This window comes from Pseudochaenichthys georgianus, chromosome 5 (genome assembly GCF_902827115.2).
Source record: "Pseudochaenichthys georgianus chromosome 5, fPseGeo1.2, whole genome shotgun sequence".
Taxonomy (NCBI): Eukaryota; Metazoa; Chordata; class Actinopteri; order Perciformes; family Channichthyidae; genus Pseudochaenichthys; species Pseudochaenichthys georgianus.
Genome location: NC_047507.1, coordinates 35517561 through 35540621, shown reverse-complemented (window position 1 = coordinate 35540621; position 23061 = coordinate 35517561). Strand labels below are relative to the sequence as shown.

The following is a 23061-nucleotide window of genomic DNA, read 5'->3' as shown; positions in this document are numbered from 1 at the left end:
TGTTGGATAAGTTCTGGGTAGTGTATCAAGTAATGATGCTTGGGTTTCAGTGGAATTGCAGGGAACGTGATGTTTCTTTGGTGCACAAACTAACTCAACAATTTCCCTGAGTTTCAAACACAATTGCCAAACTTGATCGTCGACAGGATCTTTCATTCGATCGCCAACAAAAAGTGGGAAAAGCCGTAAAAAGCACCAGTTCTGTGCTGCATGTCCCCCAAGCTTTTCAGCATTATGTTTCATTTCACAAGGCTTGTTGTTCACATCACTTCCTAAATAATTAAACTGTGAAATGGTACGGTTTAGCTGATCATATGAGAAATGCTTTTTCACAGTCACAAAATGTTTTACAAAAAGCGCAAGATCAAATGAAACAATACCTTCAAATAGATCATGCCCCAAACAAGGTGGAAGCCCTGGTTGGCAAACATGAAAGTGTCTTACCCCCTAATCCCACCAAGAGCGTCTGCGCTGCGCTGCGGCTGCGGTGTTTTTAGCGATCGCGGCCACTCTAGTCAATGGGTGCTATTCCACCAGACCCGCTGCGCCGCGGCTCGAAGCGTCCCAGAAGCTCCTCGCCGCAAGAAATTTCTAAAATATAGAATGAATCCCATTTTTGACGCAGCGCAGGCAGGAAGTGGAACGTTCATCCGGCCCAGGCCCATCCCCCAAATAAACTCATGTTGCAGACCCCCTTTCACAACACGACACCCAAAATGGACGAAGAGCGTTTCATCATCGAAGTGGAAAAACACACTATTTTGTATGACATAACCCATCAATACTACAAAGACAACGTCAGAAAGGACAAGGTCTGGTGTTTAGTCGGTGGAGTTATTGGAGTGGAAGGTAAATATTAATGTTTTAAAGTTAATGAATACTTGTATGTACACTGTACAGCACAGAGCCATTCAGTAGTTTAACATGTTGTGAAAGTCATTAAAAAAATTAGTAAACTTGCATTTCACAAGAAAGTAAGATCTTATTTCCTATATCCAAATATAAAAATATATATATATATATACTGTATATATATTGTGTTTGAAATTCCACAGCTTAAAACAAAGTTGTTATTTAATAAAGAGTTATTGCATTTAACAGAATCAATCATGTATACAGATGAGACACAGGATTGAAGCCAATACACATGGGGCAGACAGAAGGGGAAGCGTCTTGTTAATTACAACCCCCAACATCCATATGATAATTGCCTGACAATGGTCAGAGCGACACCCTTCTGTCTGAGAACATTTTTTAGAAACCTACATGCATAAATTCCCATCATATATATTGTTATATACTGTTTTTTTAACTATACTTTAGCTTATGAATTTTGCCCAGGGATCAATAGTTGTGTTTAACCCATTATAATGATAATATATTTTAATATTCAATTTATTTTGTATTCATTTTAAAGTATAGCTATCAGAAAAATTTAAAATGAAGAAATAATATTTCCCTCTGAGGTGTATTGTAGTAAAACAGGAAATTGTATTTCACAAGTGCCATTGTACAATAGTACAGTAATTCATCAAATATAGGGCTACTACATTTTGATCATTTTACATCATTGAAAAAACAACTACCCAGAGTATAACCTTGTATTTATAGTCAGATAAATTGTGAGGACAGACAAGAATAATTTGGCAGTCATTTGTCAGACAAAACTATTTATTATGAAATGTATTATCAAAAAAATACATAATAACATAGGATATTAAAAATAAAGAACAGTTTTTTACAAATGCAACAATAACCTGTCTTTGGGAGTACAACAACTAATACTTTTTTGCTTTTTCAAATTCTCTGGAATGAAAAAACACATCTTTCAATCATTTTGTCAGTGGAGTAACTTTTGTGTGTTCCAGTAATCACACCATCCTGTCCTGCCAAGTCACACTGCCCTCAGGAGAGTTGAAGAATGTGCAGAAAGCCTCCCTCACATTACAGGCCTCTCTTGATGCCCTGTTTCCTCCCATGTTTCTCACTGGTGCCATGTGTCTTCCCTGCTGCTCTTCCTCATCCAGCAACCTCTGGTTTTCACTAGGGGCCAGCAGGAAGTTGTGTAGGATGCATGCAGCCACCACAAGCTTGTCCACGTTTTTCGGGTGCAGGTTGATGCGACGATGGGAGATTCTCCACCTGGAAGCCAGAATGCCGAAGGCATTTTCCACCACCATCCTTGCTCTGGAAAGTCTGTAGTTTAAAATCCTCTTTTGTTGAGTGAGGTTCTTTCCAGGGTATGGTCTCATCAGGTTTGGCTTGAGTGGGAAAGCTGCGTCACCCACCATGACGAATAGCATCTCACCCAGGTGAGCAGCACCAGGTAGAGAGGTACTGGTTGGAACATGAAGTGTTCGGGCCTCCAGTCCTTTCCCCAAATCCGATCCGGCATACACCCCACCATTACTTGTTCTTCCGAAGTCCCCCACTTGAATCACTCGGAACCTGTAGTCAGCATCAACAAGTGCCAAAAGCACTATGGAAAAAGTCTTCTTATAATTGAAGTACTGACTCCCAGACAGTGGTGGTGCTTGGATGACGATGTGCTTTCCGTCTATTGCTCCCAAGCAATTTGGGAAATTCCATTTTTCCCAGAATCCTTGTGCAACCTCCTTCCACGTGTCTTCTGTTGGCCTGGGTAGGAACCTCTCCATCATCATTTTTTCAATGGCTGCACACACCAAATGGACAGCGTCTCTCACAGTAGTGCATCCTAGGCGATAGCTGAATGCTAGGCTGACCAGTGAGACCCCGGAAGCCAAGTATCTGTGAAGGGAAAAAGAAGCAAAGAATTAATAAGTGAAATCATTTTATTAATCGGAATCTATTCTTTTTTTCAGTCGACGTTTGCAAGGCGAAATGGAAGTCACTGAGGGATGCTTTCGTCAAAACCCGGAAGAAGTCCATCCCAAGTGGATCTGCAGGTGGCTCGCAGAAGGCCTGGAAGTATTCAGACATAATGTCCTTCATTTTGCCATATATACAGCAAAGGAGGTATGTATGCACATTTTTTTATTTATATAATTTTGTAACTTTGTAATTTGTCATGATGTATTGCAAAGGGTATGAAAGAGTTTATTTTAAATTACATAAATATGTTCATATTGCATACATTAATCCCAGGAACAAATATTGTAATTGATTTCATGTTGTTGTTTCTTTTAATATAGTTCTACAAGCAGCTTGGGAAATCTTTCCCCATTAGAAGAGATAGAGAGAGCATCTACACCAGGAGCAGCATCTCGATATTCAGGCCCACGCACACCCACACCACCTACAGCCCCACCACCTTTGGTACCCACAACCTCTGCAGAGAGGAGGCCCTCTAGGTCCCGTAGCCCCCAGGGATCCACACCAGCAGCGGCGGCCCAGCGTTCCACAAAGAGGAGGCCACAGAGCACAGACCTTGGGGAGCAACTCATTTCTCTACTGCAGGAACCTCCAGCCACACCACATATGCCAGACTCACCACTTGAAGAGTCATACTACTTTGCTCTGAGTCTGGTGCAGCGCGGTGCAGCCGCAGCGCAGACGCTTCCGGTGGGATCAGGGGGTCAGACTATTAAAGACTGAATCAAACTCGATCCCAGAACACATGTTGTTACTCGTTGTTGCTTCTTCAACATTTATTTTGTAGCTGTCAACCTTACTTTTTGTTAATAACGCGTTAACGCAAAAAAGAATTAACGCCACTAATTATTTTAACGCGATTAACGCATGTGTATTTTTTTTCCTCGGCCACCTGCAGAATATTATCATCTGATATTTAAAGAGCCTGTGACAGCATCCCAACAACTGTTGTGCAATGAAATATTGGGCTACTAGTAATCTCGAACCGTCAGTTTAAAAAAGAAAAAGCGATACCGTTCCGTTAAATATCAATAATTTCGAACATCGCAGGGAAATTCCTTCGACTCATTTTGAAGTTTTGGGGGAAGCCGGAAGTGACGTCAATGCGGGAACGCTTCGAGAGCTAAACACGGACAAAGTGTGTTGTCATGCATAGAAATGGTGAATTACTGAGATTAGGCACGTTAATAACGTTGTAATGAAGCTGACTACAGTATATTCAAATTTGTCAGTGCTTTCATGTCAATTCGGCGACATAAACATAAATGATCGTGGTGAAGATGATGATTACATTAGGATTAAAAATCGGGAGTGAGAGCTGCTGAATTTCCTCCCGTCGGATGTGATATAAAAACAAATCGATTATTTTTGTGGTTGTAAACTCAAGTGGATGAAACTACATTTATTAGTGCTTTCATGTCAATTCGGCGAACATATGATACATTTATGATCGTGAGGATGATGATTAAAAATCGTTTGTTTAAGCCGGTCTGCATTTCCTGATGAGAAAACAAACCGATGCTTTTTGTAGTTGTAGTACACCAACAACATGGATTAAACGTGTGTTTTTTTTACCACAATGTTGGGGAAATTAATGGATAAAATGCACGGATTATTATTATTATTATTCCCACTCCGATCGGGACACTAGGTCCACCGTTTCCCCGTAGCGAGGCTCCCCCCGTTGACAGTTTACGTGGGCTGGGTGCAGTGGCGGACTGGCCATCGGGACGAATCCCGATGGGCCGGTACCGAAGTGGGCCGGTCGGATAAGTAACTAGCACATCCCCCATAGGCGGCGCGTGAGGCTCAGGTTTGAGAAGGCTAAATAACTTATTTTACCTGACGCTGCCCACCTCCGGCGTCTATAGAAAATAAATCAACTCAGTGTGCGGAGTTTAAATCTCTCAAGTCATATTACAGGATAAAGGAAATACAGTTTAAACTGCCGTATGCAGAGAAGACGCCGACATGTCGCACTTATCATTCATATTACATCATCAATCAGATCATCGATCATATAATATCATAATATATCATATATTTCCTTATCTGAGTCAGCTTCTCCAGCCTCATCTGGCCGTGCAACACTCAGTGTCACAGACTGTATGCAGAAGTATTATTTTAAGCAACACATTATGTTGACGAAACACTCGAGACAAATGTAATTAAAGTCAGATCCACTCATGTCTTAGACGTGAACGCGCTCTCAGCTGGAGAGAGAAACCCTGGCTTGATTTACCGAGTTGATAACCAGCGTCGTAGGACCGCTTAGCGAGATCTCGTTTGTTAGTTTGTTTGTTACTCAAACATATCCAGGGTCTGTTGAACTGGCTTCGTAGTACAGGGCACAGGTGGCTAGCAGCGCTAATGTCAAAGACACAGACATTATACATTATATTTGTATTTTACCAGGATGCAGTGACACAAATATTTACATATTTACATTTACTATCTACAGCACCCGCCGCCCCTGACATCCCCCACTCCCCCCGTTGACAATTTACTAGCGGTACCGAAGTGGGCCGGTCGAGAGTCCCGGGATGATTTGTAGTCCCATTCCACCACTGGCTACATGACCGTATGATCGCCCATATTGACGCACCTCATTCCTAAACTTCTAACAGATACAACATAAACCGATCCTTCAGCCTCATATGAGCTCTCAGACACGTTCAACATTAACCTGTCATCGCTGTCTGAGCTTGCTGCTGTGTGCGCCGTCGTGCGTTTACATCTGACTGTATATATATAAAGGTTTACATGCAGATGCTGGGATCCTGGACGGTGCAGCTGGAGCGCTGTGCCCGCAATGACGTCACCCATCATTTGGCGGGACTTGAAGAATCCGCGAGAAGATCCAGAAAATTGTCAACATTGAAGGGCAGATTAATGGTTATCAAAGTACAAATATCCAAAATCAGTTCAGTAACGGTTTTCAAGGGGACAATATGTATTCAAATTGATGGGTTTGGATGATGGGGGAAAACCGTGTCACAGGCTCTTTAAGAAGTGTTACATTTGAAATGGCAGAAAGTGTTGTTGCAATTTCCAGATATTAAAAGAGATCCCTTGAGTTTCTCTGGTAATTATCAATAGTAGCAGTTAAGTGAATACTGTTCAAACAATACCTGTGTTTGTGTTTTATATTGATTTCTCTGTTTTATCCTTTCATAAATGTGAGGACTAAAATGGCTATAAACAAGGGCTGCTAGTTGGAGTAAACAGGGTTTTATTGCTCTGTGGGGGAGGTGTAGGTATGCAGGACAGGGTGCTAAGTGGATGAAAGTATATTCTGCTTAAGATCTCTAGCATGTCATGTTTCAGGGAAGTCTACATATCTTGAATAGTATATGTGTGGGTTTAATTACTTTGTATTCTGTGTAACCAGAAGTTGGAGATATGAGAGATGAAATATTTGTGTTATCTTTGGAAGCAAGGAAATATCCTTTAAGACACATCTGAGGTCTCTGGAATGTGGGGGGGGGATGTGTGTGTGGAGGCTGCATAAATAGGAGACAGTGAATGCCAGAGGTGTTTGTTTGAGATGACCGGAAAAGATGACCAGTTAAACTCCACCCCTTCCTGTTTGTGTTGGTATGAAAGCCTATTCAGCCTTGCATTGCATTATTACCTTTTATGATTAAAACAGATTTTTGTTTAACCCTCGTTCTTGTTGTTTTGAGTGTTCCTTCTTTTAAAGCAAACTCATAGGAACGGCGCGGAGAAGTGCTATCTACTCCTTCACACCCCGTAGTTTCAGAGCGCATCGAGTTTAAAATACCATCTACAAGCTGATGCTGACAGCCCCGCTCCTGCTGCCCGCTTGCGGCAGACCACACTTCCACGCTCACCGGCAGGCACCGACTGGCCATCGGGAGGAGCGGGAGGGTGTGTGTGGCCTGAGCGAGCGAGAGAGAGACCTTATGTGCATTGTTGTTGTTAGCATCTGGTGCTAGCTAGCTGCGCTAACAGATATAAGGAGCTGTTTAAATGAAAACAGAGGAGCGACATTTCGGCACAACTGCGCTGAGCACTTGACTTTATGCAGGAAGCCAGACAGTGGGACATTGTACGAAAAGTCAGCACACTCAGCTCAGATAGTGCGCAACATGATTGCAGCGTCCAGGCAGCTCCCGTTCGAGCATATGCCTTGAGTTGCACATAGCTCCAACGATCCATCACACACACACACACACACACACACACACACACACACACACACACACACACACACACACACACACACACACACACACACACACACACACACACACACACACACACACACACACACACACACACACACACACACACACACACACACACACACACACACACACACACACACACACACACCATTTGTATTGTATTATTGTAGTATGAGAGAGGTTCCAGGTTGAATTGAGGCGAATTTTTGTAATGTTCAGAGGTTGTTGTGTATAATATTCATGAGAATATTTGTCATTGTTCAAAGCATAAAGCATATTTGTCTACTCATATGTTGATAAGAGTATTAAAAACTTGAAAAATATTCCTCTAAGGTACATTTAGAACAGATAAAAAAATGTGCGATTAATTTGCGATTAATCGCGATTAACTATGGACAATCATGCGATTAATCGCGATTAAATATTTTAATCGACTGACAGCCCTAAAAATAACGCAATAACGAATCAGAAAACACTTGACAGACTTATTTTGCAGCTGCTTCGTTTCACTTCAAAACACATACAACCGCTCGCTCACCCTCGCTCGCTCTACCATGCATGCGCCCCCCCCCCTCTCTCTCTCTCTCAAAGGGATAGCGATCTGATTCTGCATTACCCTAATATCACAACAATTCCAAGGTCTGAGCCTTCATCTGCAGCTAAACGATCATTCACTCCCGCTGCGTGCAGTAACATTATCCCCCGCTGAACAGACACAGTTTTCAAAATAATTAACAATATAGGCTACCGGAAACCAACGTTACGTTACTAATCTAAACAGTCAGTGCATGTTGTGGAGTCAGTTGGCTTGCTCTCTAAACAATTAACTCATGAATGGGACCTACCTCAACAGCTGTTTGGCCAAATAATAATACAACTCTATCTCGAAATTAAATACGGACTTTTGAGGGAAAAAAACGGCAATAATAACGTGAATAGATCTAAATAATCCGTTAAAGGACACAGCGGTTCTCTCTTCTTGCTCCTGATATGACACCCCAAAGTATTGTACAGTAATAACAACATTTACTGTAACATTACAGCACTATTTACAGTATTGCTGTAATGTTGTTGTACATTTTACAGTAACATTACAGTATTGCTGTAATAGTATAGTATGGTTTTGCTACATTTCCCGCCTAAGGATCATATTCCCACAATGCAGCAGCACTATGTACATAGTGCTGCAATACTGTAATGTTACTGTACATTGTACAGTAATATTACAGTATGGTTTTAAAGTGCTGTATACATTTCCCGCCTAAGGATAATATTCCCACAATGCAGCATAATGTACAGTGTTACACTGTATTACAAATTCAAAGTAAATTACTGTGGGTAATACAGTAATTTGCCTAGATTACAGATTTGTTTTACAGTGTACTCACAAATAGCCAAAAAAACACCTTTTGATTATAACACAAAAGTGGAAGAAAAGACCATTTGCGCTAATCTACTTCTACTTAAAATGGGACATCATTTTAGGAATATATATATATAAAACCTCTATAATTAAGAGGAAAAAATTGACTCGTCCATTCAAGTTTAACACACATCCTATATATCAGGTGATAAGAAAATGAATATACCAGAAATACGCTGTATTAAACTTTCTGCTATAACACGTTACTTTAGTGCCCTTATGAACTTTTTCCAGTTGGTCATAGCCTTTTTGTATGAAGTAGTCATGTCACGGTCGTGAATGGCGTCCAAGAGGTCTGCATCACAGACAGAAGTGTTGCATTGCACTTAGAATAGGTGAGGTGAAAGGTGTAATAAAATGCCATGAGATACATCACGCTTTCATGAATGTCCTCTTTTGGGAAGATGAGCACAGGCATGGTTCCAATGGCCAGTATACAGTTGGTTTTGCAGATGATGACAACAGGGCTGGAGAGTGGTCGTGTCTGAAGAAAGGTGTTGGAGTCTTCTGCAGACTGACACAAAAACAGACAAAGAAATCATCACAAAAAGGCAAACAAATATGATCACAACATTTCACTCTTTGTATCGACATGAGAACATTCTTATAAATGTTCTTACCTCAAGGACGTGGAGCACAGCCTCACTTGCATGCCTTAACTTCTTGGGTGGGGCCATAGGTGATGGGAACATCTCTGGTAAAGCCTTCATCATGGCAATTGAGTGCTTTACTGTTGAAAAAAAAAGTGCCATTCCGTTTCCTCAGTAATAAACAGACATGGTCAGAGATAATAATCACCTTTGTCAAGCTGCGGAGGCCTCATGAGCTTTTTGAAAACTCCATAAAACTGTGCCCCCTCACAAAAGGTCCCCCACTGGGTCTTAAGTTCCGTTAAGAAGTGGGAGTTGCCTTGATTGAGGACCCGCCGTAGTTCATCCATTAGCTAAGACAACGAGAGAGAAAATATATAGGAGAAACATTCAAATCTACATTCTCAGGGTTAGTAATTTGTCTCATAACTGAATTTCCAAAAAAAGATTCATATGTGTAGAATGTAGGGGTGTAACGGTATCCGTATTCGTCCCGTACCGCCACGGTTCGGACGTCACGGTTCGGCACATGCAGTCACACGGCGAATACGCTTTTTTTTACGAGTGGGAAAAAAGTCTGTCACTCAGGGCAGTATTACACTATATATAATCCAGGGGGCGGTATTGCGCCTAAAAGCCAGCCGCCCGTAAATAACAAATGAAGAACAAGAACAAAACACAACAAAACGAACACAATACATGAAGAAGAAAAGTTAGCTATGGCGAGTTCACACAACACACAGGAGCTAGAAGACCCACCTGCTTCTTTTAAATCAGCTGTATGGGAACATTTCGGGTTCCCTGTGGACTACAACAATGATGGGGTGCGAGTTGTGGATCGGACGAGGACGGTGTGTCGGCGTTGTTCGACAGCGGTGCGGTATGCTAGTGGTAACACGTCAAACATGCTCAATCACATCCGAGTCTGTCTCAGTCCCCAGCGAGAGGGTTTTCTCAACGGCAGGTGACATAGTTACCGCCAACAGATCTGCCCTCACTACTGACAACGTAGACAAACTCATCTTTTTGAAGAAAAACTTGAAAATAGAGTAAAGCTTGAGTACCTTTATTCAGGCATAATGGCCTCACACACTCACAAGTTAATTACACATGTTAGACATTGCTCCTAAAAGGTACAGATTTTATTTAGTTTTATATTTATCATTGTATGTATTTTATATGTTGACATCAGGAGATGTTATACAGTTCTGTATTGCCTTTTATTGAGTGTGATTGAAACACTTTCTTATTATTTATTTTAATATTTTCAAGACATTATTTTTAGTTGTACAGCTTATTTAACCTTTTTGTTTGACATCAGCCAATATAAATAATATGGCCATCTGAGTGTGTGTGTTACTGTTTGTGGTTTGTTTTGAACTGTAATACAGTTAATGATTCCAAATGTTAGAGTTCCTTATTTTCATACCAAAACTTGCACTACTGCTAAAAATAAATAACAGCAAAAAAAAAAATGCATTTGGGACTTTTTTTTGCTTTTCCTTGTTGTACCGAACCCGTACCGAACCGTGACCCCCAAACCGAGGTATGAACCGTTACACCCCTAGTATAATGTGATTTAAATGGTCACTTAACAAAAATATTACAGTGCACATAGAAATATGTCTGATGCACACACTATTTTTAAATATGGACCAATACCACTAACAAAATAATGTTGTGTGTATCAGAAGCACATTTGTGAAATGTGTTCTTTTTAAATAAGTGGAGGGTTTTTATATATCTATACAGAATAAATATTTGTATTCAATAAGCATATTTGAGTCATTCGTTTATAAATAATGAGACAGATCTGATTTAATTGTCATACCATTTCTCATTTCAAATTTGGTCTAACGTTAACCGAATTAGGAAGCATAGTTGTACATGAAATGAAAACATTTGCTTACATGATCCAGTTCTGCAAAGCAAGGATAAGCTTTAAGAATGTTGGAAGGCCTGTCCTGCTCCTTTGTAACATCATAGTCAATGAAGGCCCTTCTCGCTTGGATTTCGTGGTCCAGGAGCTGAGCAACATCCATCTTGTTTGGTCTGGCCTTGGTTTTATATATCGACTGTAGAGTCTTATAATGTCTCGCCTGGGTCTGTGGGCTCTCAGTTACTGATGCTAGAAAACATAAACCCCACTATGTTCATTTCTGATGTTAAAGTTTAAACGAGACATTAACACACAAACAGCCATAGTGACTGACACAGGGCAAACATAGATGAGTAATCTTGAATAAAAAAGGGTTCTAAAATAGCTTATTGATATTGTTAAATGTTCTTGAAGAGATTGAACCATCTACTATTTCAATTTCTGTACTTACCACATACAGATGTAGCGCTTCGTTTCAGGCGCCTACCCGTGCGGGTCCGTGATCGGCACGGGGTGGGCCCGTGCTGAAAAGGAAAACCCCCCCGCAGGACTTGAAACGCCCCCTTGATAAATGCATTTAATTATAATGAAACCAGCTGCAATGGATCATGGATCCACCAGGGGGAGCCGTGAAAAGCTGCCACACTGGAACTCATGTGAAGTAAACAGCTGATCTACAGGTATCTGATATAGCGGATCTTTGTTAAGATCCATGTCACGGATAGGATAATATTCTGTGCTAAATAAGAGACATGTAATAATTTACTAAACATCACCATGTTTTTATTTAACAAAATAATGTTTAATTCACGTTGGCGTAAGTACAAAATCATCGCTATGTTTTTAGATCAGGAAATGCATCCACCCAGGCTCAAACAAACGATTTTCAATCATCATCCTCACAATCATTTAATGTATCATATGTTCGCAAGTTGAAATGAATGCACTACATTTAATCCACGTGAGTTTACAACAACAAAAATAATCGCTTTGTTTTTATATCACATCCGACCGGAGGAAAATGCAGCGGCTCTCACTACCGATCATCCTAATCCCACGGGCAAACAATAATATGTACAGTGTTAATAGTTTACTGTATTATTAGTGTCTAATATTACTGGGGATTTCGGAATGGTACTGGATTTTGATTTATTGTATCGGCTTCATATCGCAATATATTCCCGAAGTCTGAAATGCAAAAATGTCCCACATTAGGGCAATTCACCCTACATTTAATCATTCAAACAAAATCATATTTCGTTTCTTTTTAACAAAATAAATGTGGTTTAATCCACATAATTTACTGTGTTTACTGTAGTATTGTGCACATTACTCTTCGCTGCTTGTTGCACCTGGTTAGAAGCTAAACTGCATTTCGTTGTCTCAGTACCTGCAATATGTGCAATAACAATAAAGTTTAATTTAATCTTGAGCAGGAACAAATGTATTTAGGCTACTTAGTACATATCTGACATAAACGATTAAACACATGTGTGCATTCTTTAAACCGATTCAAGCCGAGTCCGGAGGTGGCGGCACATTAACCCTCTGAGACCCACGGGGCCGTATACGATCCCAAAGATCACGTTGTGTTCAAAGCGTCATAACTTCTCAGCTGTTTCAGCCAGAGACATGCCGTGTTTTTCCTCTTCAACTACAGAAACGGCACTAAACAACTCTATTCGGTTTTTCATTGAGAGGCGTTTACTTATTTCGGTGAAATGAATGCATAAAGTTGTATATGCTGCGGATGGTCTCACCTTGATTCTGGCGCATCGCTCATCATTTATAGATCTATTCTCATCCACCATCTTTGTTTCTGACGGAAAGAGTGAAAGAGTCACGTTTCTGAATCGGACACTCTGAGTGGATGCAGTCACAGCCAATCGGAGTCTGATTCAGAGGGTTGCCTGTCTGTTCTGATGTTATGTTTACTGAAATGAGAGCCGGTATAATTCCACGCGCGAAAACAAAATAAAAGTTGGAATACGTTCTTTTAGTGTTTTGAAAGTAAACAAGGACGGCAAAGACGTTTACTACAGCTGAGGCTTTGGAGCAGATTTTTCAAGGGGACAATGTTGATGAAAATTCAGACGAATCTGCTCAGCATGCCATGTGTGATTGAGGACATGATATATCATGTGTACTCTTCAAAATTGGCAGGACAGAAAATGACAATTCTTCGCAAAAAAACGCCCATGGACACTGCCCAAAAGAATGGGCATAACTATTGAACAGAATACGTTAGAATCTTCTAATCAGTTATGATACAATGATAATAAATGTGTGCAATTTTCTGTGTTGAATGTTTCTTTCAATGTTATGGTTAGCAGTTATTTTTAATGAAATAAGTAAAACATTCAAGCTCCGTTTTTTATTTATTTTTTATTTATGGGCAAATATCCCCTATTATAGTGTATATAAGTCTCTAATGAGTGACACATATCATTAGCTGAGGTTGTGTTGATTTCTGGGATGTTTAAAACTTGATTTTACTGCAAAGAAATGACAATTTATTAGGCAAAACACAAAAATATACAAAAACAGAAATGTCCTATGTGGGTCTCAGAGGGTTAAAGTGTGCACCTGATTGTTTAACTTGAAGGTGCCTGATGCAGAGTCCTGGACGGGTCTTATTTTCAAGACCCGCTCCGCGACGTGCAATACCGAACCCGCCCCGCTACCCGCACATATTGCCAATTAGTTCCGCAACCCGACCCGACCCGTCGGCACAAGATCCGCAACCCGACCCGAACCCGCATAGCCTAGCCTATATACGAGTAGTGAAAACGTGCAATTATTAACACATGCAGTTGCATATTTGTCTCAAAAAGCGTGGGATGTTGGTTATTTTCTCCATCTAGGATGACACCAAAAGCCTCCCAGACGTTGGATTTCGCTCTTGAGGAAGTGTTATTAAAAATGCTGTATTCTCCACTAGAGAGCTTCACCTCAGCCATTTCGAATGTGGCGCGCACAGCAGCAGATTGATGCGCCGCAGAGGTTATGATTATGCACGGTCCCGTGGGGGAGAAGTCTGAGGATTTAAACATTAAACTAAATTATTATTATTTTAATATATTTATTATGCAATACCCGCGACCCCACCCACATCATCTTTGTTTTACCCAGAACCGAACCCGGAAAAAAGCGTTTGAAAAAATACCACCCGCGAATCACCTTTTTTGCGGGTCTCCCGATGCAGGACTCTGGCCTGATGTGAACATTTCCAGAAGAACTCTAGCTTGAATGGCCTTTGTATGTATACAGTAGGCCTACAGTACAGCCCAACGATGTAGACCTTCCTTTTTTCCCGTCCAAAGTTTGAATTGAATAAAGGTAATGGTTATCGATGGTGCTTTTATAGCCTATTGTATAATAACTGTGTGATTTATATTGCTTTTCAAATGCATATATGGCCACCCATTTAAACGGCTCTTCCCGTCAAGAATATGAATAGAACTTAGTTAGATCACTTTACATTTCTGCAAATTAATTTTTAATCACACACGTCTCCCCACATCTCGAAAATGATAAATAAAATAAAAAGAGGAAACAATTTTCAAGTTCAGTTTTCAACGTTTTATTTAAAATAACTGACATAACAGACACCATACTGTAGGCCTATCTGCTGCGGAAACCAGGACGAGCTATTTCGGGATCTGTTTTTCGGGGGCTCCTCAGTCTCTCATTTACCCGGCTCCTGATGTTATGCCACTGGTCAATGTTCAGATTTGGGAACCAATTGGAAACATAGGACTCAATCTTTTTCAACCTCTTGACGGTAAAAAAGGAAGGTGTAAATGGTTGAATGATGAATAAACAGTGAGGAGGGGTACAGTATGAATACACTAGATATACACAGCAGCCCAGCCTGTGAGCAGTATGAACACCAATGAGCGCTCAGCTCGAGATACCAGCGAGTCGAGAGAGAGAATGATATCTGCATTTTCTCTTTTGGTTTGACACATCCTGGGGATTGTGTTTACAAACATTGACCAGACCGTTCACCAGCCCCCACCCCACATGTTGCCTATGCTGTCCTGTGTTGCGAACTCTTTGTTTAAAACAAATTGGCCATCGGAATGTGTGGAGGAAGGGTCACATTCCACAGCCCCCCCCACTCTGTAGGTTGTTTGCATATTTCTATGCCGTAATTCATACTGGTCTTCTCACGCATATACATTCTCCTTACAGTATACATACATAGGCTATATGAGTCCATGTATCTACGGACCATTTGTTTTTCTTTATTAAAAAAGTAAACGGAAGAGCGTCTGAGAGGCGTTTTTGCCCTTTTGCTTTTTACCTTACTAAATGATCTAATGGTCACTGGAGCGAGGGGGAGGCCCACGAAACTCGCGGAACTGTGTCTAAAATTGACAACAGGCTTATTATATTTACAGCCCTTAAGATACACTTTTGTGTTTAACAGCTGACCACGATGACATACTTTGTTTTAGTAGATTTCGCATGAGAGCAAAATGTATAAATATGAGCATTAAATTATATGAATATGAGAACAAAATGCATTAATGTGTGAGTGACAATATATGAATGTGTGCATTGAAATATGATGTGTGAGTGTAAATATATACGTGTGTGAGAGTGAAAATGTATGTATGTAAAAGGAGAATATATGTGTAAGAGTGAAAATGTATGTATGTAAAAAGAGAATATATGTGTGTAAGAGTGAAAATATGCTGCATTTTGAATGTCCGATAGTCCACCATTTCCACCGGAAATATCAAACATTTAATAAAAGTGAAAAACAATGAACAAGACTTAACGTATTCATCATAATTAATTATATTTATTTCGTATGGATGTAGGATTTTTTACTTTGTTTAGAGCAGTGATCTTCTACTATATGAACATTGTGGACCCAAAATCACAAAAAAAACGTAAAAACTGATTTTGAAAATGATATTATTTTTCATATAGGTAACACAAACATACACAACGAAACCATTTAAAAGCTGGAAATATATACATGGGATGTCACTATGATAATGTGAAAGTTTGATTGAGGTAGCATGGGATTTCATTCTGATAAGGCAAAAGTGTTATTATAAATATAATACAAATATATATATATATATACACATTATGTACAAAAATACTTTCTTTTTCCATAACAGATGGGTATGTTGTTGGCAGATGGCTATTCTGTCAACTACGACACAGAGGGCAACATCACAGATTCCTCCTCCTCCATGTCAAAAAACAAGCTTAAAGCTTGACTCACGTTCAGAGTTCTCTTCATCATAGTTGAATCTTCAAAACTCTAAATCTATATTCTCAATGTTTGTCTGTCACTTTACTTCAATCGCAGTCTCCCGCCGCCTGTCTTCGTCTCCCGCCGCCTGTCTTCGTATATCTTCGTCTATCTCCGTTTCCCTCCGTCTCTCTTCGGTTCCCACCGTCCCTCTTCGTCTCTTTTCGTCTAGTTTCGTATCACTCCATTTACCTGATTACCTCACCCCCTCCCTGGTAAATACATCCTGTTGAGCAGAATCTACAGTTTCCAGTATTTTCCGTTTCGTAAAAGGATCAAATACGGCGAAGATATTAAAATATGTGCTTCCATTATTCATACTTCTGAAATATATTTGTATTAACTTTATATCATCGTATGTCCGTGTTTATTGGGTCTTTTTGCATGAAACAAAGACTGGCATATAGTTTCAAGCCAGTACTTTCGACAGAAATACACATATACATCCTGTTGAGCAGGATCTACAGCAGGGATCACCAACTACATTTGTCCAAGGGCCGAAATGTAACCAATAGACACTATCGCGGGCCAGCGACTTTTATATAGCCCAGAATTTTATAAATAGTATTCAGATTACTTTTGGAATACTTTCTTTTTCCATAACAGATGGGTATGTTTTGGTGCACAGGAGACACTTATGTTACTGTTCTAATGGCTTATCAAGAGCACAAACACGACATCTTGGTGTCATTCTGGACAGCTCTCTCATCTGCACCCCACATAAAAAACATCACCCGGATTGCATTCTTTGTACTGTCTTAAAACCTTTCCTTGGAATATGTGCTTTGAAAGGCGCCCCTAAATAGAATGAATCATCATTATTATTTATTATCTGAAACGATGTAATAACTTTTAAAACTTGTTCCAGTCACTTGCCCCATGCATTCAGCAGCAGCAGGCCATTCACTTTGATTTTATCCCGTTATAAATGTCATCATTTCGACAATAAAGAAATGCTACATAAACGTTATCTTGCACATTTTATCTAACCATCTCCGTTTCTAACTTTCAATATATTTAAAAAGAGATCTCTCTCTCTCATCTGCGTGCGGGGGCGGGGCCTCACAGACACGCTGCATCTCTCTCTCGCTCACAGACAAGCTGCAGCGCAGTGCAGTGTGCACACACAGTTCTGCCGGTAATGAATATTACATTTTGTGAGGAAACTTTCCCACAAGTATTCCAAAATGTATTCACTTCTGGTTTACGAAAGTAACTGCAATCAGATTACTCGTTTTTCAAATGTAACGCCAGCTGAATGCAGTTAGCCTACTTGATTTTTGTATTCTGATTACGTAACGCCGTTACATGTATTTTGTTACAACCCAACCCTGCTTCTAGGCTACTGTCCCGCAGCTCCAGCCTCTCTGTTGGACTCTGTCGCAGCGGGGCTACTGCTGTGGTGCGGAGCGCATTAACCAGACTCTTCACAACGAAGGATCACTTCTTCTTCAGGGGCAGCAGCTGTCCAGCAGCTGTCCAGCAGCTGCTGCCTCTCTGTTGGACTCCGGTACTGCACCTTACTCACGAGACATTGTAAACAAAGAAATGGGTGGAACGCAGTAACCACTCCGCCTACGCCACAGTCACCCCCGTCGTGCGGGCCGGATGAGAATGTCTGGCGGGCCGGATGTGGCCCGCGGGCCGCCAGTTGGTGGTCACTGATCTACAGTTTCCAGTATTTTCCGTTTCGTAAAATGATCAAATACGGTGAAGATATTAAAATATGTGCTTCCATTATTCATACTTCAGAAATATATTTGTATTAACTTTATATCATCGTATCTCCGTGTTTACTGGGTCTTTTTGCATGAAACAAAGACTGGGATATAGTTTCAAGCCAGTACTTTCGACAGAAACACACGGCAATGTTGTCCGGACTGTTGTTTTTATGCGGCACCGGCTTGAACAGGTCATGTGATCTGATCACGCCGACGTGACGGTCGACTCCAAAGGGTTAATATTAAATACATATAAGTATTTTTACAACTTGTAATTATTGATGAATACATGTGTTCATCCATTCAATGCGGCATCTGCTATAATGGGGTTAATGTATGATATTACTTAATAATACAATATAATATGATAATTACATTTTAGTTTTATTCATTTCTTATTTCATAGTTTCTCATTATTATTATTTTTATCGCTCATCTTATTTTTGATTTTATTAATCTGTGTGAATCTGTGCTGTCCTGTTTTTCACTCTTACCCTGTTGCTGTTTGAACTACTGAATTTCCCCACGGGATTAATAAAGGTCCATCTTATCTTATCTTAATGTATAAGTTGATTTACTTCAATCTACTGTACTGTGTAAAAACACCCCAACAATATTACAAGAAATATACTGCATAAAGCAAACTATATACTTTATTTGATCTAAAATATTGATGTTTCTACAACACCCAGTTGTCTTTGCGTATTTATTGAATGTAGCGCCATCTCATGGTTAAATCCTGTAATTGAACAAATGGGGAAATTGGGCAACGCCCTCTAGCAATTTGGCAACACCACCAGCCACTGGCATCCGCTGGGCTTTTGACTGGGACACACCCATTTGAGTCTGATCTGGGGTGCTACATCCAACTGTCCCGCCTCCTGGGGCGCTGATTTCTCCAAGATCAAGGTGGATGCGGTGGATTCATCAGTCTCATCAGTGGACGTCTCATGGCTACTCTGAAAGCTTAAACTCCTAGGCCTCTTTCTTGAAGGAGTTGAACCCTGCTTCACACACACACACACACACGGTTGTGTTATAACTCACATTAAACAAACTTGTATCAAACTAAATACACCATACAAGCAGTTGCACAGAGCTCTTATTGAACTGGATAAAACACATCACTCCCAGTTTGATAGGCAAATGATTGCAGTGCTTTGTCTGAACCATTAGTTGAAAACTTGAATAGTGACATACCCACTCAGCTCTACTGGTTTGAGATCTGTCCCGAAGCATTGGGTAGTACTCGATTAGACGCTTCGCCATTACAGTAAGTTCACGGCTGCATGGATAGTTAAAGTCATCCCCAGCTGCTCTTTTAATGGAAATCATGCTTGTGACCGTATTCCTGATTAATCGACAGCGAAGATCTTTGGAAAGGACGTAGTCTCCTTCTTCTCCAGCATGCTGCTTTTCAGAAAAGGTGCTTCGTGATTGCTCCAATTCTGTGTCTGTGTATAAGACATACAGTGGACTAGGAAGCTGTATGATTCTGCTGGCACCATGTTGGGGTTGTGGCCTTTGAGAGGGGAAGGAGGGTGGAGAAAATACGGGGGATGGAGAGGGGTTGGGGCAGGAGGAGGAGGAAGAGGAGGGAAACAAGGAAGGTTTGGGGGTTGGAATAGGGCTGAAATCACAAGTCCCATGAGAGGTACTCGGTCTACACAGGTCTGTCTCCTGGCCCTGTATAAAAGATGCATATATATATTAATGCTGTCAAAATTATCGCGTTAACGGCGGTAATTAATTTTTTTTAAATGTTAACGCATGTGCAGAATGGCCCGCCCCAATACATCCCACCAGTGGCAGCGCTGGGGCAGGCTACAGCCATACCAAGAAATGGCTTAGCCCCACCATGAAAAATGATGTTAAAGTAAGCAAAGTAAAGTCCGCCAACTCCCGGAGTAAATTGCACAGACAGCAGTTAGTCAGATTTATTTCAGTAGCCACTAGTCTGGAAATACCGAAGACTAGGGAGGCTTGTGGCGCAGTGGATACAGCCTTGGTGTTGGGATCAGGGGTCACAGGTTCAAACCCCACTGCAGTCAGCATGTCGTTGTGCCCCTGGGCAAGACACTTCACCCCAAATTGCTCCTGAATGTATGTAAGTCGCTTTGGATTAAAGCGTCTAACAAGTAACATGTAATAGAAAATCTTTGATAATGTCTTCTGGCCAATCAGAATCACGATAATGGCGTGGTGGTGTTGTTGCAGGAAGTCCTGACGGAGAATACTTTTCGGTCGTGCATCTCTATATAGGCCTACATCGATACAACATTACGTAATGAAATAAGACCCCACAGTTTGATGATTGATAGGTGTGTGAGCTGTCTTTCATTTTGACACACAGAACAATGTTATAATAAACATACATACTGTATTTTAAATGGATATATCCGCCTTCTTTCATTTATCTTTTCATTCCCACAACAATATACATAAATAAATGGCATATTTTGGACATAGTTCGAATGGTGATTAATCATGATTAATTAATTTTTAAGCTGTGATTAATCAGATTACATTTTTTAGCGTTTTGACAGCCCTAATATATATATATATATATATAAAATTGTATTTACAATGAAAAGAGCACTACACTGTGACACAAAAAATAATCAACACAACCAAAAAACTCCACTTCTTCAAATAACTGCATGATGACTAGGAAAGGCTTACTTGGTAACAGGTTTAAAGTCCCTCAAATGTTAGAATCTGGAATTACCTTATTTTCATCATGAGTGAGTCTCCAAATGGTTCTTCTTCTTCTGAAGTGCTCAGGCCCGGGAAGGAGATCACGCAAGTCCTCCTTAGAGAGGCCGGGCAGCATGTCTCGGCTTTAGGGGTGTAACGGTATCCGTATTCGTACCGTCACGGTTCGGACGTCACGGTTCGGCACATGCAGTCACACGACGAATACGCCTTTTTTTTACGAGTGGGAAAAAAGTCTGTCATTCAGGGCGGTATTGCGCTTAAAAGCTGTTTGCCAGCCGCCCTTAAACAACAAATGAAGAACAAGAAGAAACAACAATAAAACAAACAAAATACAAGAAGAAGAAAAGTTAGTATGGCGTTTTTAGATAACACACAGGAGCTAGAATCAACCTACTTCTATCAGCTGTGTGGGAACATTTCGGGTTCCTTGTGGACTACAATAACGATGAAGTGTGCGAGTGGTGGATCGGACGGGGATGGTGTGTCAGCGTTGTTAGACTGCGGTGCGGTATGCTAATGGGAACACACGCCAAACATGCTAAATCATATCAGAAGGCATCACCCAGATTTGCCAATCACCGGAGCCCGGCAAAAGACAACAGCAGTTCAACAGCTTTATCCCCGCTGTTTTTAAGAAGCCAATAGACATGAAAGCAGTGAGACCAAAATAAATAACGGAAGCTTTTGGCATATGTTTTTCAACGACTTGAAATACTTTCTTTTTAGTTTTACAGCTTGATGAAAACCTTTTTGTTTGACATCAGCCATTATAGATAATCTGGCCATCTGAGTGTGTGGGGTACTGTTTGTGGTTTGTTTTTAACTATTTAAGGCGAGACACCCCAGGTGAATAGGGTAATTTTTTTAACTTAAAGGTATCCGCTAGACATTTCTCCAGTTAATTACTTACAATAAGGCAATTGTTTTTTGTATTACAAGTTTTCTGAAATAGCATGTTTCAATATGCAAATTATCTCATTAAATATGCACATATTTTAACACATTTCAGGAATCGAAATCTGAACTTTGGATAAAGCCAGGTTCAAAATTCTTGTTTAATTTTGTAGTCATATTAGTATCTAAGGCTTTTACAGAAGGGCTATCTCTTTTTATCACTCCATGAATCAGAAAATACTGTCAACAGCCCTAAAATATCAATTTTCGCCATGTTTATAGGTATACCATGTTGTATAATTCAGGCTATGAATGATATATGAACAAACCCTTCTGGAAAAGCCTTCATAATATTGATAGGAATATAACTGGAAGGTTTGGTGTCTCTACGTGCTACTGAAGTTGAAATTTCGAACTCAGAGTAGGAGAAAAAACTCATTTTGAGAAAACGACCTTTAAAGATTGCAGTGAGGCGCTAGCTAAACCCTCCTGTTCTCTGGATGACAGCTTGCGCATCGACGCACTCCGTGAAGGTATTTCATGTTCGGGGTCATTTGTTTTTTGTATAACCTTGCTTCGTGCAAGTGACAATTGTTTGTCGTCTTCTCTGTGAACGTTTTTTTCGCTGCCATTTTGAGATTTCAATTTATAGCGGAAAGCTAACCAGGAAGTGTTTTAGCACACCACGTGACGCATCTGAACGAATCACGTTGTCAGAAATTGACACCAGCCAATGAGATTTCGTTTCTTGGTTTAAGACCCCTTTGTGCTTTCACGATTGGTTGCTGATACAAAGGAAATGACCATATTTGGATCCGATGAGATTGTGCAAGAGAGACGGAGCTTTCCATCAATATCTCTGTTGACATGGTGCACACAGCGGTCGCGGTACTTTATGTTACGTTAGAATGCTAACTTTTGGTGAATTTAGGAGAAATCTACAGACGCAAATAGACAAACTATAGTCAAATAAACACTTAAATGTGTATTTTGTACGTTTTCCTTCCAAAAGCCTGAAAGAAAACATGTTATAGAATCAAAATAGCACAAAATCTCAAAATTGACCAGTACTTGAAAAACGATGTTTTTGCCTGCCGTGTCTCGCCTTAATACAGTTAATTATTCAAAATGTCAGAGTTCCTTATTTTTAAACTGAAACTTGCACTACTGTTCAAAAATAAATAACAACAAACCTGGAATTATGCATTTGGGACTTTTTTTTGCTTTTTCTTGTTGTACCGAACCCGTACCGAACCGTGACCCCCAAACTGAGGTACGAACCGAATTGTGGAAATTGATGTAAAGTATTATGGCAAAAAGTTTAATACAGCGTAATTCTGGTATATTCATTTTTATGTCACCTGATATATGGGATGTTAAGTGTTGGTTAATGAGAGAAATGTATGTGCGTTCATTTCAAGACTCCTAAAGAGCAGGAGACGATTGGGTCACACACAATTAGAGAGACAATGGTCCTTCTGATTCTGGGCAAGC

At 40.3% G+C, this 23061-nt stretch overlaps 2 protein-coding genes across 2 annotated transcripts; one reads left to right on the top strand and one right to left on the bottom strand.

Moving 5' to 3' along the window:
• The first annotated feature begins 716 nt into the window (after positions 1–716).
• LOC117446382 (uncharacterized) lies at positions 717–3576 on the top strand. Its single transcript, XM_034082544.1, has 3 exons — positions 717–849; positions 2844–2997; positions 3174–3576. The coding sequence occupies exons 1-3, from the start codon at positions 717–719 to the stop codon at positions 3574–3576; spliced, it is 690 nt and encodes a 229-aa protein (XP_033938435.1).
• LOC139433831 (uncharacterized) lies at positions 1872–2777 on the bottom strand (the record flags this gene model as incomplete). The annotated part of the gene is made up of 1 exon (XM_071203242.1): positions 1872–2777. A coding segment is annotated over one exon (906 nt), but the record flags the coding sequence as incomplete, so codon positions are not given.
• Positions 3577–23061: the final 19485 nt, after the last annotated feature.